The 19,411-nt window shown below is 36.9% G+C and overlaps 1 protein-coding gene across 2 annotated transcripts in view; it reads right to left on the reverse strand.

Annotated features, from left to right (window-relative positions):
- Window positions 1-19,411, reverse strand: part of Reln (reelin) — a 452,156-nt gene that overhangs the window by 256,319 nt on the left and 176,426 nt on the right. For both annotated transcript variants that reach the window (XM_042684785.1, XM_042684786.1), the window contains exon 4: window positions 10,427-10,497. In XM_042684785.1, coding sequence (XP_042540719.1) covers window positions 10,427-10,497 — 71 coding nt within the window. The remainder of the gene's footprint in view (window positions 1-10,426; window positions 10,498-19,411) is intronic.

Here is a 19,411-nt window from a genome sequence, read left to right on the forward strand (position 1 = left end):
CAAAGGATCTCTGAAGAACAAGATACTAAAGCTACAAAAATGAACAAATAAATAAGATGGACAAGGTTATTGGAACAAGGGCCTTAGAGAATATGGGCAGAATGTCTTTCCATGAGTTTATGTATTTCTGTAAATGTATTTTGGTCCTACTCACCTGAGTTTGAACTAGCATACCTATATTATAAGCTATTTAAGAACAGGGTATGACACAGCCTTGTATTGTCACACAACTCCCTTGGGTTTGATATGGTGTCAACACATATGCCTTGTAGGGACAGACGGCAGTGTGCACTAATTAATACTAATACATTCCAATTTCTAACAACTTGATTACAGAACTGTATACTGTTATACATATCTTCACATGTGTACTAAAATAAGATTGGTGTAATGCACTATATGAAATAGTATTTCACAAGTCAAAACAAAATTGTGATTTATAATGCTGACAACAGCTTTGTAATTACATAGATCCAAGCAATTACTAGATTTGAACCTAGGTTTTGTCCTTCAAAATATGGGGAAATGAAGCAAATTACATGGCAGCATGAGTGGAAAACAGATTTCTATAGACATTCAGAAGACGCCAATGTCAAATTCTTCTCTGACATTAATCTTCCTCTTTTGACTTTGGGCTGGATAAAGCTGTTAAGTAGCAATGTATACAGCCTTCAGACCCGAAAAGAAGTTTGTTTAAACCTATGTTCAATCACCTTAAAATAATCAGCATCAGTCCAAAGTATCTTTTTTGGCAAATTAAAAAATAGCCAGACCCACCCACAGCCAGTAAGAAGAAATTTTATTATGGCCACATGAGTCAACTCTTCGTCATTCCCCTTAATCTTGCCTGTTTTGAATATCACTTGGGGATACTTTTGTCTGCCATATCCCCAGGAGGGCTTTAGTTCCTTTCATATCAGGTAGTTAGTGAGACCTTGAAGCAAGACTGAAGGATTCCTGATGTCTTTCCTGAGCCTCTTAATCCAGCTCTCTACAGATGGGATGAATATGAGTTTTAACAACTACACTGAAATTCAAACTACAAAACAGATGTCTTTGCCCAGCAATGTTTAAGACTAGGAAAATTCAAATGAATCACATTAGATTTTTCCCTGCCACACATTCAAATAAGTACGGTAAAACACACTTGTGACTATTAAAGAGAAACAAACTGATTAAATAAAGACTATGCATTGAAAGGTACTGGAAAGACATTCATAACATAAGCTATTAAGTAACAAGGTTATGGCCATGGAAAACTTTACAGCCTACACTTTGTACAATAATGGGATATAAAAGATCCACTTAAAAATTCAGGTACAGTTCAACAGTGAAACCCACTAGACGCGATGTTGGAATGAACTTGGAGGAAGAAGGAAATCAGGAAGGAAAAACCTGGGAAAGAATGAGGGAGAGAGGGGGTAACATTGTTCAAAAGGAAATGTATTCATTATCTCACTTAGGTAATCTGTACATCTGTACAGATGTACATCACTTTTATGATATATTGCTCTTAATTTAGTTACATACCCCTTAGGGAGATTTGGTAAATCAGCTGCATCTTCTGGAATCATCTAGATCAGATCAAAGCATCACTGACCCAATCACATCTTATATAGACAATCTATTACCAATGACAGGCTAATATTCAGTGTTTTGACTTTATGATTTCTTAATAATCTTGTATTCTCAAATGTCATGACCATCCACATTGTGTTGTCAAACAATATCTTTATTAATTGGCTTAAGACATAAATTCTAGTTCATATTTCAAATGCTCTCTCTAGTACTCTGTGTTTAGGTAGAGTTTGAGTATGACCCAAAGATTCATGTGCTAGGAGCTTAGTCCCAGGTTGATGTTATTAAGGTGATGGAACCCTTAAGAGACCTTGTGGAAATTAGTTAAGTCATTGGGGCATGCCTTTGGAAGGGATAAAAAATAGTATTTATTTATTTATATCCAATTATAGTGATCAAACTTGGGGACTCACATATTGTTACTACTTACTAGCTCTACCACTGAGCTGCCTCCCCAGCACTAAGAGGAACTCTTTATTCTGAAAAAGTTAAAAACCCTCTACATGTTATGGAGTTGTTTATTAAACTCTTCCTTCCCTTTAGCTCACAAATTAAGTAAACTTTTGCTAACTTAAATCACTTAAAAATTCCAGAGTTTGGGGTCTGAATGAAGTGTCTGTGATCCAACGCAAGTAGAAAACATATCCATGCTTTCTACCATTCACTGATTTGAGGGTGAGGAACAGTAGCAGAATTGCTGAGGCTGGCAGAAAAATAGCCAAGTTTTTTCTTTTTGCACCAGCTGTAAGCCTGACCTCTCTCTCCCGCCCCCCACAACACAAAACACTTGCCTTTAGTTATAGCCACTTCCATAAACCCAAGAACAGAGAATTCCAGTCTGGTTTGTAAATGGCATACACCCTTCGGGGCAAGACTGGTTTCAGACCGCTAAGTCTGCCATCTGGCCTTGCTAAACAATCAATGTGTATGTTTGAACAGGGTATGCCAAGAAGCTCACAGGACAATACATATATACACCCACCATTATTCTCACTGCTCCATCCTCCACTGTGATTTGTACACATGACTGCACCAGCAGTCATTACCTTCACACTGGATACTCCTGTCTTAGCAGGTGAACTTACAAGGGCTCTAAAAAGTATGTATTCTCTCTTAGGTTTACAGAAAACTGGGCAGTAATAATAATCTGTCTTTTTAAATCAAAGTTGGGGTCCTGAGGTTTTCATGTTTATTTTTTGAAAGTTAAGAATCTATGGAGATGGGTTTAGTGGTATTTGCCTGCAATTCCAGCTACTCAGAAGTGTTAGGGGGATCATTGTCAAAGGCTGGCCTGGGCAATGGCATGAGATTCTATCTGAAAAACAAACTAAAAGCAAAAAGACTAGAGAGGTACAATCATCAAGTGGAGGTACAATCATTTAGTAAGTGCAAGACTCCAGTGCCACTCACTGGGCTGTGAGTCCAGTGATTTGCATTCAAGCCCTTGCTACTTATGAATAGTATATATTTTGTCCACTTTCTTGGCTTTGTTGCTTAGTGTACAGAAAAGGACACTAAAGTTCTGTGATCACAGCATAGATTCAAATAAATCCAACCTCAATCTTTGTATATTACATTCATATTAATAATTTCCATAGCACTATTTTATGTGATTCAGAGGCATGTATTTTAGCTTTGTAGCAAAAATTTTTGTGAAAGGTAGATCTCTTCTAGGTCCTTTCAAAACTTTAATGTGTCCTAAAAGTTCTTCTACCTTTGATTGATCTTCTCTAACAATAAATACTTCACCATCACTTTAAAATCACTTATTGACATTTTGGACAAATCTCCAGATAGTTAAAATGGCTAACTCTTTTGCCCATTCTTGAACTTTGATCCAATAGCACCTTCTTAGAGATTCATTACACTCTTTGCTGCTATATTTAAAATCCGGATATGCCTCTTCCTCCTCCTTCTTACCTTCCCTATTTTCAAGGTTTTTTCCCCCTACAGCTTCCAATATGGTATCATATGTACACACGTATTATATCTTATATTTATTTTCTTTCTTCTCTCTCTTGGAATGTAGTCTACGTAATAGTAGGCATCTTTTCTCTGCTCAATGATGTATCCCAGTACCTATCCTAAACCAGAGCCTGGTCCTGTGATAGATAATCAATAATCTTGGTGAACACTAAATGCTAAGTAATTTGTTCTGTTTTTTTTTTACTGTCATTTTAAGGCTAAAGGAAGCATACAGTCTACATATACATGTGCACACACCACCACCACCACCAACAACAACCCTAGAGATGAGAAAACGCTGGCTTCTTGTTTGCACTGTGACATGTCAGAATTCAGCTGCTGTGTTTATAACTACTTAGGACATTAGATTCAAGGAAGAGCTGTGAACGTCCCTGAATCTGATCTAGTGACCAAGAACATTAAGGGGATTCTTTAGAGTTTATGTGAACATTTGTGAATAATTCTAGCATATACATATACAACCTGTGGATCAATGTAAGGAATATTGCTTTGGTAAAAACTATGTCTTCTAAGCCTCTTCAGTAAATGGTGCTGGCAAAATTGGTTAACTACTTGTAGAAAACTAAAGCTAGATCCTTATATATCAACCTGCACCAGAATCAACTCCAACTGGATCAAAGACCTCAGAATTAAAACAGACACTCTGAAAACATTACAAGATGGAATAGGAGAAACCCTAGGTCTCCTTGGCACAGGCCGCAATTTTCTTAATAGAGACCCAGAAATACAACAAATAAAAGAAAGGTTGGACAAATGGGACTGCATGAAATTGTAGAGCTTCTGCATGGAAAAGGACATAGCTAGCAAGATCAATAGAAAGCCCATGGATTGGGAGAAGATTTTCATTAGCCATACAATGGACAAGGGTCTCATACTAAAATATACCTGGAACACAAAAATTTAAATCCCCCAACAACAAATCTTCAAAGAAACAACTGTCCAATAAATAAATGGGTTAAAGACTTAAAGAGAAACTTCTCTGAAGAGGAAAGAAGGATGGCCAATAGACACATGAAGAAATGCTCAACCTCTCTAGCCATAAAAGAAATGCAAATCAAAACAATCCCTCACCCCAGTTAGAACTCTAATAACAACAGATGCTGGAGGGGATGTGGACAGAAGGGAACCTTACTTCATTGTTGGTGGGAGTGTAAACTTGTTTAACCACTTTGGAAAGCAGTATGGAGGTTCCTCAAAAGACTCCACATAGAGCTCCCCTATGACCCAGCAATCCCACTTTTGGGCATTTACCCAAATGTTCACAAACAAGACCACAAATAAAGCTACCAGCACGACTATGTTTATTGCAGCATTATTTACCATAGCTAAGATATGGAACCAACCCAGATGCCCCTCAGTAGATGAATGGATCAAGAAAATGTGGTATGTATACACAATGGAATTCTATGCCTCCATCAGAAAGAATGACATTGCCCCATTTGTTAGGAAATAGAAAGACTTGGAAAAATTACATTAAATGAAGTAAGCCAGGCCCAAAGAAACACAGGCCCCATGGTTTCCCTTATTTACAATAACTGGTATATGTCTGAGATAAGCAGAAAAGGTCAGATATGTTGATGTTAGGTGAAATGAACCGAAAGGTAAGTATTCAAATGTTTTTTACTTTCATGTGATTGTTTCTAACATATTTATAAGATGATTTCTTTGTTGCTTTGTATGTCCCTCCCCCACGATATAACCCCTGCTTTCACTGTATTTGATATTGGTATAATTTGGGGGAGGGGAAGGGCAAAAAACAAATCATTTAAATAGGGATACAGGTGGACCCATTGCAACAATGAGATGTACAAGTTGTTATGTCGAAAAATGAACTTTACGGGGCTGGGAAGATGGCTCAGTGGTAGAGTGCTTGCCTTGCATGCATGAGGCCCTGGGTTCGATTTCTCAGCACCACATAAGCAAAAAGAAAAAAAAGCCGGAAGTAGTGCTGTGGCTCAAGTGGTAGAGTGCTAGCCTTGAGCTGAGGAGCTGAGGGACAGTGCCCAGGCCCAGAGCAGGCCCCACAACCGGACCCCCCCCACACACACCAAAAAAAGAAAAGAAATGAACTTGACAACTTTGGGGGGGGGGAGCAGGGGAAAGGGGGGGAAGAGATATGGGGGGGCGGGATATGGGAAGGGATAGGAAGGGGAAACAAAGGAGGAGGCAACATTGCTTGATAAGAAATGTACTCATTAAGCCAGGCACCGGTGGCTCATGCCTGTAATCCTAGCTACTCAGGAGGCTGAGATCTGAGGATGACAGTTTGAAGCCAGCCTGGGCAGGAAAGTCTGTGAAACTCTTATCTCCAATAAACCACCAGAAAACCAGAAGTGGCATTGTGGCTTAAGTGGTAGAGTGCTAGCCTTGAGCTGAAGAGCTGAGGGACAGTGCTCAGGCCCAGAGTTCAAGCCCCACGACCAAACAAACAAACAAACAAAGAAATGTACTCATTATCTTGCCCATGTAATTGTAATTCCTCTGTATGGTATTTTCATAATAAAATTTTTTTAAAAAAAACTATGTCTTCTAATGTTCATAATGAACACTCAAGGAAAACGATTTTTTTCAGGAAGGGAAATAATATTCAACTCAAATAAATACCTCAATATAAACATTTATTGAGTGTACCCTTTGGGCTAAGTATTACATATTAAGGATTATGAAAAATTTGGTTAGAATTCTTCTTCCCATAATGCTCTCACATAAGGCAAACAAGCCTTTGAACACATAAGTATGATACAACACAGATAGGCCATGTCAAGAGTCAGGCAGGGTGAGGGTTGGGGATGTACCTCAGTGGTAGTGGTACATGTGCAAGACCCTGAGCTTCATCCTCAGCACCACAGAAAAAGTCAGGTAAGCCTTCACATGGTGGAGGAGGGGGGATGTCACAGTTTAGAATTTCCCTTTGGCTCTGGAGAAGCAATTGATTCCACCTGCCCAGCAGAATTGCCCACCCTTCTTCAAATGTAGAACCTTAAAGCCAGGCACATGGTGATAGTAAACACATGCACTCCAGTTTCCAGGGAGGTGGAGATGAGTAGATCACAACTTGAGATTGTTCTAGCCAGAACAATCAAAACAATTCAGGCTTTGTGGCACATGTTTGTAATTGCACCTATGCAGGAGTATAGCTAGGAGAATAACAATGTGGTTCTAGCCCCTAGTTAAAGGAAAAATATACCAGAAATACAAACTAAAGCAAAAGGGGGCATGGCTCAAGTAATAGAGCACTTGCCTAGCAAATTAGAAGCCCTGAGTTCAGTCCCCAATATGGAAAAACAAAGAGTAGAACACCATTATAATCCAAACCACATGTTTACTGTAAAATTTAGAGAATTCTGATAAATTTGAGGGGAGAAATGGAGCATTCACATTCCCACCACACCAGACAGTTTATGCTCTTTCATATCAGCTAACCTTGCTTAATCTTTTGCTTCAGCAAGATCTGTTCCTTTTGTGATTTACTGGGCCTCACCTCTATGCCAGCTTATTCTGTGCCAGCATGTGGACAGTGTAAGGTCATACAGGCAGAGAGCTCCACTCGCTTCTCTATGATTCTAAAGTCCTTGTAAAGCCTGAAGTCCGAAAGCAAATGACTTCTCACTGGCTTTCTCTCCTTGGCCTCAAGAAAAGTAGCCCCCAATATACAGCAGTAGGTCTGGCTCCCAGCTGAGCCTTAATGTACTCCTGCCAAACAAAACTAATCTCACTGAACATCAGCCTCAGACAAGGCCACTGTGCAACCAGGATGGATAGAGACCAAAGCAAGGCCATTTCATAATTGTGTCTGAACAAAGACACAATTTTAAGATTGTACAAGTCACAATGTATCCAGCAAGTATCCTCTTCTCCTAGCTAATAAGAAAAGATGATGTCTAACAGGTCTGAAAACACCATCAAGTCAGAACAAAAAACACAAAAGATTAGGCCAGGCAAAGCAGACTCCAAGCATATACAATTCAAATAACAATGAGTGACTGGTAGAGTGAGCTTCATTCAGGGAGTTTTTAGACAGAATTAAGAGGATGACAAAAAATGAAGAGGAAGATGCAAAGTTAAGTCAGATGGTGAAGGCTTTTCCTTGTAGGTGTGATAAGCCGTAGGGATTTTACTTTGATGACAAACTTATTGTTCCTGAGGGCGAGCTTGAAAGATTTTATGTAGAGAAATGATAGATTTTTCTTTCCACTTTAGAAAGCTCATTATGACAGCTCTGTATAGGGATTGAGAAAGCGGGAGTGGAGTAATCAGGGAGGACGTTCCTCAGAAATTCCCAGAGAAGGTGGTGCAGCCTGATGCAAGGTGGATCAGCAGAATAGGGGAGGAGATATTGAAATTTCCTCTTTCGTCTTTTTTTTCTTAATTTTTATTTTGGCAGTACTGGGAACTGAACTCATGGACTTCACAGTTACTAGGCAATGACTCTATCCCCTGAGCCATGTCCCACACGTTGTGTTTGTTGTTGTTGTTGTTGTTTTAATTAATTGATTTTTGTTTGCTTCTTTAGAGAAGGTCTGATATTTTGTCCTATTGATCTCTGACCACAATTTTTCTACCTCTACCCCCTAAGTAGGTTAGATTGTAAGGATGTGACACCATACCATGTTAAGCTTATTTTTTTTCTTTTTTTCTTGTATTTTAATACATTTTTATTGTAAAAATACTGTACAGTTACATGAGCAAGGTACATTTCCTATCAAGCATTGTTGCCTCCTCCTTTGTTTTTCCCGTACCATCCTTTCCCCCACACCTCCACAACTACACTCCCCCTCCCCACCTAAACTGTGAAGTTCATTTTCAACATACTGTCTTGTACATCTCATTGTTACAATGGGTCGACCTGTATCCCTATTGAAGCAGGGCACCGACATCAAATACAGTGAAAACAGGGGTTATATCGTGGGGGAAGAACATACAAAGAAACAAAAAATATCACATAGTACATTATAAATACATTAGAAACAATAGCAAGAAAGAAAAAAACACTTGTGTCCCTATCTTGGGGGTTCATTTCGCTTAACATCATCTTATCTAGTCATATATAGATAGCTTTTGACCTTTTCTTCTTATCCCAGACATATATTGGTTTTTTTGTTTTGTTTTGTTTTGTTTGCTGGTCCTGAGGCTTGAACTCTGGGCCTAAGCACTATCCCTGAGGCCCTTTTGAAAAAGGCTAGTGCTCTATCTACCACTTGAGCTACAGCGCCACTTCCAGCCTTTTCTGAGTATTTTATTGGAGATAAGAGTCTCATGGACTTTTCCTGCCTGGGCTGGCTTCAAACCACAATCCTTGCATCTCAGCCTCCTGAGTAGGTAGGATTACATTCTCACTAACATTTTCCTGGGCTAGCCTAGAACTGCTGTCCTCTTAGTTCTACCTCTTAACTTTGTTTATCCTTTCTTTTTTTTCTCGTAAACCATTCAGACCTTTAGAATAGCTCCCTAGGAGTTGTTTCCTAAGGCCAAGGGGCAAATTTAGCTACTGCTGGGACCCATGGGTCTCCCATTTCCATCATAGCCTGAAATCCTCAAGAATAAAAAATGGGCGGTTCATTTCTATGCCTATATTCAGCACTGTGAGTCAAAGTAGAAGTTTTACAGATGCTAGATGTACCATGTACAGAATGAAGTCTTTCAATGAAGGTCTCTCAAGAAAACAGGTCAAGGTCACAACTACTTAAGGCTTCCCTTGTATGTTTTCTAATAGCTTCACTTTTTCAATATGTTTAGCCTGTAATACAATCTTATAATATCAGCTGTTCCCAAGCTATTTGTTTTGTTTGAATGGTTTAATTAGAATCCACAAACCTACCGAATATTGAAAGGCACTGTTCTCTGATATATAGTAACAGCCATTTTCTCTCTAATAAACACATTAGATATTCCTTATCTAATGCTCAGAAAATCATTTACATGTTAATTTAGTGTTATGTTATTTGAGAAATATTGTTTTAATTAAAAATAGGGTCAAAAATAAAGATAGTGTATAGCACCAATTATGTTCCTTATTATTTCCAGATAGCAGGCAGCACCTTTCTTGTTAGTATTCTTTCAACCTTATCTTGGCTAAACTGATGTGATTTCAGTGGATATGGTGCTGTTGAAGAGTTCAATGTTTTCTTTTTGGTCCTGGGATGTACAGAATTTTTAATAATATCTACATCTATCATCATGTAAATCAGGTTCATGTGTAATGCTACTGTATAAGACAATTTTTTCTCACTTATTGAGTCTTTTTCACACTGAGTTTTCTTAGGCTTTAAATTTTATTTTAAATAACTCAACCTCAATAATTCATGTACAATAGAAAAGACTAGAAAATTTAAAGGTTTAAACAAATTATGTATTAGGCAATGATAAATGTTCATTTTAAACGTTTTTCCTGACATTATTCATTTTTAAGGATATTCATGTTTACTGCTATACAGCACTGTGAACATTTTTATCATCTAGAAAAAGATTTACAAGGATTCAAATATTTGGTCCTATTCTGTGATTTGAGGATTCAAGTATTTGAAACATTTAAGTTGGCAATACATTTATATGGTAAGTTAAGCAGAACACATTCTTGTAGCATTTCAGTAGTATTCTGGTACAACTACAATGGACTCATTAGAAAAAGTTTAAAATCAGAGTACATTTTCTCATTATTTGTTTTGCTCACATTTAGAATTTTCAGAAACCTGTTGAACTTTTAGCAAATAAATATTAGGGGTATGAACTGGTCAATAATTCTACTTTCCAAACATCATGATCAAATAGTAGTAATGAAATGCTTCCTTAGTACATTAATCATAGGATCTACTACAAACGATTTGGACATATTCAACATAAACAAGTCAAATATGACTCTTACCTCCTTGTTCACACAACTGCTGGGCTAATGCATCTTTGAAAATAACCTGGCCTCTATGTGTTGCTGTAGCCCTGGAAATAAAAAAGAAAAGTTTATGTCAGATATTCTAGTATGTTTGATATTAATGTCTGTTAAAAATAAGTTAAATTTAAAACCATTCTTAAGTTTTAATGTGAAGATATGATTTTTAAGATATGTTATACAGAGAGGTTTCAATTCCGGAAATCAGTTTGTCATTACAATTGTATCTTGATCAGTGTCATTCCTCCCACTTCTTTCCCCATCCCCTCCCTACCCTCTAGTTACTCTGTAGATAAGATCTTGCATTTCATTGTGCTCATAACCTTACAAGCTAAATTAAAATCCCTAAGCAGTGTGGAGGTTCCTCAAAAGACTAAACATAGAGCTTCCTTAGGACACAGCAATTCCACTCCTGGGCATTTACCCAATAGACCACAAACAAGACCACAACCATGTTCACTGCGGTATTATTTACCACAGCCAAGATGTGGAAACAACTTAGATGCCCCTCAGTGGATGAATGAATCAAGAAAATGTGGTAAATATACACAATGGAATTTTACTCATCCATCAGAAAGAATGATACTGTACCATTTGTAAGGAAATGGAAAGACTTGGAAAAAATTCTATTAAGGGAAGTAAGCCAGACCCAAGAAACATAGGCTACCTGGTTTCCCTCACTTGTAGTACTAGAATGTGTCTATAAATCCACAAATAGGCACGCTGTATGCAAAAGACAAAAAATAAATGCACTGGGACATGATAATTACACAGGGCTCTAGATATTCAACACACAGTGAGATCAAAGGGGATATTCTTAGAAGAGGATCACAAAGGCTCAATAGCCATGTGCATATGATCACATAAAATTTATTATGATCACATAATATTTATTGAAATTAACTCCAAGAATGGAAACAAGGGTTTTTTTTTTCTTGTTGCTCTTTTTGTTTCCTGTACTTTTTTGCCTTTTTTTTTTTGTAAGTTTATCTGTTTGGGGAAATGTAAGGGGGGCACAGAAAGGGTGCAACAATGGATGAACAAATGGAGCAGTGATACTCACTAGACTTAATGTTGAAAATGAACCATACAACTTGGGGAGGAGAGGGAAAATTTGAGAGAAAATGAGGGAAGGTTGAGACTGTACAAAAAGAAATGTTCTCATTACCTATGTACCTGTGTAACTATGTACTCATTGCCTATGTAACTATAATCTATCTGTACATGACCCTTTACAGTAAAAATAAAATTTAAAATATTTAAAAAGAAACACATGCAGCAGTGATACTATACCACTAGACAGTTGTTGAAAATGAATCATACAGCTTGTTGGTGGGGATGGGAGGGAAAAACTGGGAAAAACGGAGGGAAGGCATGACACTTCAAAAAGGAATGTACTCATTACCTGACTTATGTAACTGTAACTCCTCTGTACATCATCTTTACAATAACAATAAATATTAAAAATAAATTAACTTTACAACTTGAGGGAGAGGGAATAAGAAGGGGAAAAAGTAGGAGAAAATGAAGAAAAGGTGACATTGTTAAAAAAGAAATGTACTCATAATCTGGCTTATGTAACTGTAACCCCTCTCTACATCACCTTTACAATAAAATATAAGTTAAAGAAAAAAGATTTAAAATAATACAAAAAATAAATGGAAGAATTTAAACAGTGATGCAAATGAAGGCTTAAATCAATGCACTTGGATCGATGATTATTTCTTTCCAGGAAATGTTGATATAAAATGTTTTGTGGAGTAATGATACTCATACTTGAGATAGACATGCTTAAGGTACTTTCTCCTCTGAAATCAAGTCACCAGAGCCCAAGAGAGGTGAGACAAAGACTTGAATTTTTTAAAAGGTATTTTCCAAAAAAGAATGAAGGCTATTCATAGCTTTCATATTAACAAAATCTGTCAGAATAAAATACAACGCTCACTCCTCCGCCCCAGTTGAATTCACCACTTGAAGGAGATGTGCATCTTTTACCTCCTCTAATCAGAGCTGTGCACATGGAGTGCTGAAAAAAAACAAACAATATCCTTGCAGCAGATTGTTATTCCATAGCTATAATAGGAAATGTCTTACTGAAGGAAGAATTATTTATCCTTTATATATAAAGTTTTTTTCTTTAAAAATAATTCTTCTGATGAAAATTTGTACTACTGAAATAAATTTAGAACATTAAAAGAATGTTTTAAAAAACTTCATTTTTTTCAAAAAACAGCCCCTGCAAAATGTCCTTACTAACTAAAAACATATTAGCAATAAATCTTTATTTTACTTGTTAAAAATCACCATAAGACAGAAAATAGTTTGATTCAGCCATCATCCACTGCAAATAGATCATGTACAACTCATTGTTTTAGCTCAGGAGAGGTCAAAGTTTGACCTCTGCATTTTGCTTCTACAGTAGAACACCTGTTGTTCAACTCGTCATCATTTGCTGGGCTCCCAAGGATCAGTTGGCTTCCAATATTCCCCACTCTTGGTCTTCATGTCTTCATGTCTATGTGTTAATGCATACCTCTTGTTTCCCATCCTCCCAAAGTTATCTGATAAACGAATCCATGCTGAAATGTTAATAAGCAAGGATTCTTTAAGCTAACATATTTCAGCAGTAAAACTGGAAAACCTACTTTAGTTAATACACACACACATACACACATGCACACACAATGGTATAATAGTGACAGTTTTGAAAGGAGATACAATTAGAAAAATCATACAGTAGCCTTCAGTCAAGCCTTTGTGGTTGCATATTAATCCTTACCAAAATTATATAAAAGCAGATACTACATGTTGCTGTGTGGAGTTATATATTTATGGAATTCCCTTTGTTTTCAGAAAGCTTCGTCAATCCAAGTCATAAACTTCTCCTACAGTCATTATCACTATAGGTTTTCTGACTGCAAGGAACACAGTAACTTTATTTACCCAAATACATTCTTCAAACCAATTAAGCCAAATGCATCTGAGATTACATATATTTATTATAGAAACACATCGATGACAGGTGTAGTTTTAATTTGCTTTGGAAAGGGACATCTTTTCAGAAATTGCTAACCAAAAAAAACCATAAAAACCAAAACCAAAACAAAACAAAAACCTTCCTACAGCATAGTTTTAAAATTGTCTGTTCTAGTTATCTTCTGATTGTCAGCATACCATATTTCTATAACAATGTTTCTTGTCCACAAATTTAGCTAGCATTGTACTACTCTGTGTTTCCCATGAACAAGTTAAGTTAATGTGTGGAGTTTATAAGATACTCCCAATGTGGTCTCACCTTACTGCAGTTTCAAATATATCAAAACATTTTAGTCAGTACCTGGTACCTTGTGATTAATCCTCACTGTTTTCCTATTACTTACTTTTTTTTTTCAGATTTACATTTCTTGCTATCATCTATATAAGTTTATTGCTTCCACTTTGTCTCAATGTACAAATTTCATAAATTCCTGAGGAAATATAAGAATTATTGAAAGAAGAAGCTTTGGTTTTCTCCAGTCAAAATTTCTTTAACAGCAGTACTAATTATCAATCAAATAAGGAATTCCAAGACAGAAAACAGGCACCCTAGCTTTTTTTTGTGTGGAGGTGTGTGTGCCTGGGTGCTGTCCCCATGCTTTTGTGCTCACGGCTAGCACTCTACCACTCAAGCCACTGCTCCGTTTCTGGCCTAAACCCTGGCTTTTAAAGTGGGGTTTCCCCTCTCCTCACCCAACATGCTTGATAAAACCATTCCCCACATCTTCCTGGTGATAGGAAGAATTTCTCTGGAACACTTAAGGATTTGAGGAGTTGATTTTGAAAACCACTGGTCTGTCAACAGAATAAGGATCAGAACCTGAGGCCAGCGGAGACATTAACCTGCTGTGTGTTGCACGGCCTGTTAAAGGAAGACAGAACCCGATTTAAGGTCTGAGGTTCTCAGGCTTGGATTCTTTGCCTTGAGTGCAGAATCCACATGATGCCATCTTGGGAGTCACAAGAAGGAACGGTAGGGAGTGTTCCAGATACCAATCCAGTCTACTACAGAACTTAGGCTTTGAATGTTCTTGATATATTTGAAAAAGGGCTCAGCAATGAAAAGCTGGTCGAAGAGCATTGCACATCATGTTCTCAATGCAATCATCTCAAGTGTATTTCTTGGAAATTGCAGAAGTAAGGAGTAACAATAATAACAATGTGGTTATTACAGTATTTACTTTTAATTAAACTGTAATCTTTCTAAGCACTGTTTTTGAGTTCTACAGGAATCATCTCAAGGATACTGAGGACAGCACTCCGGTAGGTGCTATTCTTCCCAGTTTTCAGGAACATGGAGCTATTGATGATTTACTAATGTCACATAACTAGAGATGAAGTCAAAATTCAAATCTAAGCAGTCTGAGTGTTGAATCCTGCTTTAAGCATTACATTCAATTTTCACTAGCTTGGTTCAAAGATTGATGGTAGCTTTCAATCTCTTTGGAGAGGGAGAAGCCTGCTTTCAGTGCCTGGTTTTTAAAGTCCTATTTTCTCTAGCGTACACTCTCTGGTCCAATCCCTCAGGCAGTAGCTCTTTGACTTTACCTCCTTTAGGAATAATGTGCTTCATATTTGTTTCTAATTTGAACCTAGGTCACACAGCCAGCAACTTCATTGGTTTGTCTTTAAAAGTATCATCTCTTGACCTGTCTCCAACAGTTTTCTTTTTTGTTTTTTGGATTTTTTGTCCGTCATGGGGCTTGAACTCTGGGCCTGGGCGCTTTCCCTCAGTTCTTTAGCTCAAAGCGAGCACTCTACCTCTTGAGCCACAGTGCTACTTAGTGTCACGGACTTTCCTGCCTGGGCTGGCTTTGAACTGGGATCCTCAGATCTCAGCGTCCTGAGTAGCTAGGATTGCAGGCGTGAGCCACAAGTCCCCAGCTCTAACAGTTTTTTGAGTCCCTCAACTTCTAATCAGTGGATTGCTGCTTTGTCACATGTCCTCAAACCGTCCCCTAACTTCTCAATTCAATTCTCTTCTTTACACAAGAGCACTGGATGATTTTGACAGCCAAACCATTGTAGGGTGGTTTGTCACAAGACACACACACACACACACACACACACACACATATGTTGAGAGATGATTACCTGTATATTACCTTCTTTGCACACCTTTAAATTTCTCAGAGACATTTTAATATAAATGTACTCTGCCATATAGTAGGTGCATGGATGGTAAGTAAGCCTGTATCTTAGCATCTTATCTTACAGAAAGGGATGAGATGTCCAGCAAAAACAAGCCTACTCTGGCTCAGGCAGGGTGTGTTGTCAATGATGTCAGGCCTACTTTGAACATATTTAGAGCTATGAAATAATTCCTGGTGGTTTCTCTGCAGAATTATAGCTTTGATTTCTACAGAAACATATGTATTGTAATACATATGAGCTCTATATCTATTTTGATATGCTGAAAACTACTTAAAGCCTAGTAATTAAAAATTAAATGATTCTAGAGTCAGGTCCTCCAATTATTAACCCATATTTTTCTTTTAAGAATACAGATATGGTTTATGATGACAGGCCTTATTCATTAGCATAATTATTATGTTATATAACTTTTAGCTCTCTTTTTGAGGAAAGTCTACAATGCTGATAATTACCATGCTTGTACTACTTGCTCTTAATTTTCCATAATTAACAATAATTTTTCTGAAGAGTTCAGAAAATATACTCATTGTTCAGTCTTCCGGGGAAAGACTCAATTTCTCAAACAAGTTTGTAATAAGTACTTATATTCTTGGAAGACACATAGATCTCCAAAATAAGCCTGTTAACAAGAGCCTCTATTAAGTAAGTAATTATAAAATCATTTTGGGCTGCTCTAATCTGCCATTTGAAAAAGTTGTCTAAATCCCTCAATGAAAATTCATTAGGGATTGCCATATCTAGTTCTTAAAATAACCTTTGTTATTATGATTTTAAAAGGCCATGTGATATTCTCATCTCAACTAAACTCCTAGTAAAATGGTCTTCCCAAAGCATTTATAAATTATGTATGCATTGTACTGTGGAATGGGACTAAAACCTAGTCTGCAATAAGAAAGACCAGCATTTGAACATGGTAAGCTGCCACTTACATGCTACATGACTTTGAGACAACTTCTTTATTGCTCTAACTTCAGAGTCTCCATCTGAGAATAAGAGTAAGCTGAAATATAGCTATTGTTTGAAGATATTGATATTCATCAAGTAGATAATCTCTCAACCCAAATAGATTCTAAGCTACTGGAATAGCAGGAATCATCAACTAAAAAGAAATTATCCCCAGTAAGGCATTATTACAAGTCAGAATGACCCAAACACAGAAGGAAATTAAAACTACGTATATTTTTCAGTTTACAATTTGCTTCTGATATGCAATATAGTCACATAATTTCCAAGGAAGGAATACAAAAGGTTATATTATAATTCTTATTTGCCAAATTTTTCAAGTGAATGAGTTAATTTAATGAATCAATTTGCTCAGAGATCAACATGAGGAATAATACTGATGCTTCATGTAAAAACCTAAATCACACAGGCGCCAGTGTCTGATGCCCATAATCCTACTCGGAAGGCTGAGATTTGAGGGTCAGGTTGAAGCCAACCCATGCAGGAAATTCTATGAGACTCCTTTTTCTTTTCCTTCTTTTTATTATAAAGATACTGTTCATAGGAGTTCTAGTTACGTAAGTAATGAGTACATTTTCCATGGAGCACTGTTAACCCTCTTTCCTTTTTTCTCCTACTATCCCTTCTCTCCCCACCTCCTGAACTCCTCCCTCTCCCATCCCCAAGTTGTAAAGTTCCTTTTCAACATAGTATCTTGTAAGTCTCATTGTTACAACATTTTATTATTTCCTTTCCTTTCCCCAAATTAGAAAAATGTATATACAAGATACAGGGCACCGGAATTGACTACAGTGACAACAGAGGTTATATCATGGGGGAAGAACATACAAAAGAAACAAAAAAATTCACAGAGTAGGGGCTTGGAAGTTGGCTCAGTGGTAGAGTGCTTGACTTGCATACCTGAGGCCCTGGGTTCAATTCTTCAGCACCACATAAGCAAAAAGAAAAAAGCCAGAAGTGGCGCTGTGGCTCAAGGGGTAGAGTGCTAGTCTTGAGCTGAAGAGCGGAGGGACAGCGCCCAGGCCCAGAGTTCAGGCCCCACGACTGGACCCAAAAACAAAATTCACAGAGTACATTAAAACAACTTTTTGTTGTCCCTATCGTGGGGTTCATTTCGCTTAGCATCATTTTATATGATCATATGTACATAGCTTTTGACTTTTTCTGCTTGTCTGTTAAGATTATCCTAGACATATACTAGTTATTGCAAATAAGGGAAACCATAGGGCCTATGTTTCTGTGGGCCTGGCTTACTTCATTTAATGTAATTTTTTCCAAGTCTTTCCATTTCTTAACAAATGGGGCGATGTCATTCTTTCTGATGGAGGCATACAATTCCAATATGTATGTGTATATATATATATATATATATATATATATATATATATACATACATATATATATATCACACGAGACTCTTACATCCAATTAACTACAAAAAGAAAAAGAAAAAAAAAGACTGAAGTAGAGCCATGGCTCAACTGGTAAGCTAGCCTTGAGCACAAAAGTGAATCAGGAACAGAACCCAGGCCCTGAGTTCAAGCCCAAGGACTATCACTAAAATAAAATACACTAAATACATAAATGAAACTAAGACAACGTGCTTTACCCTCCAGGGGTGAGTGAGTTTTTTTTCATCTTTCTCCACTAGTTTCCCCACGAAATCTCATATGCTGTTGTATCTTGGTAATCCATAGCCAGAAGGGCATGCACTAGACAACAATCTCAAGTTAATTTAGGATAATGTAAGTATGCCAAACTGTCCTCGAGAACATATTGGAAATGTGGGAAAAGGAAGAGATGGCTTGAGTTTGGTACATTTAATCTTCAATGAGGTCAATTTGCTTTAAATTATTTTGTGTTTTGATCTAAATTACAGTACTTCCTAATTTGGGAATGTTGGCTTAGTAGACAAGAAAAAATATCCAAATGTTTTATAACAAATACAAAAGGAAGATGAAAAACAAGAGTCTTGCTATATAGCCCCGGCTGACCTTGAATTTGTAACCCTCCCACCTTAATCTCCTAACTGTTGGGATTATAGACGTGTATCACCATGCTTGGTTTAAGCTCCCATCTTTCCTTGTATCATACTGTTACAAAATAAGTAAATGTTTATGAATATTTCACAGTGTTTTACTTTTCAAAACTTCACTGTTCATGTTGGTTTTTTATCACTTTATCTCTTATTCCAAAACCATAGCATTTTTTCCTTGGTCAAATGATATCTCCAAGATATCTCATTATATGTATGTAAATACTCCAAGATCTGAAATTCAAAACATTTCTGGTCTCAAGCACTTCAGAGAGGGATCCTCAACCTGTATATATTTATCCACAGAAGCATCCCTGAAGTAACAATTTGTGGGACAGGTGAAGGATCAATTAGTCTGTATTCTATTCAAAATAGAGTACAATTAAATGATAATATGTGTCAAGGTAAGTTTTAAGAAATCAATTACCAGTACAATGAGAGACAAAATTGGGAATTTACCATTATGACATATTTTGATTATTTACAATCTTTCAGATTATTTTTGAAACAACTGCATTCTAGAAATTACTTCCAAAACTTAAAAAAAATTTTCACCTCACCTTTTAAAGTCAATAAAATTCTTTCATTTGAGAGGCTTTGCTGTTTCAAATACCTTTTAATGAAGTTTGTTTATGAGAACTTGCCTCCAAGGCACACTTTAAGAGGCAAGGACAAACAGGTAAAAACTATTCCAATTAAAAGAAGCCTTAATAAAAATCATGTTACTTACTTCATAGTGAATTAAAGAGTCAAGTGTTTTGTTGAAACACCTATGC

The sequence above is a fragment of the Dipodomys spectabilis genome, unplaced genomic scaffold (assembly GCF_019054845.1).
Source record: "Dipodomys spectabilis isolate Male_0828 unplaced genomic scaffold, ASM1905484v1 ptg000089l, whole genome shotgun sequence".
NCBI lineage: Eukaryota > Metazoa > Chordata > Mammalia > Rodentia > Heteromyidae > Dipodomys > Dipodomys spectabilis.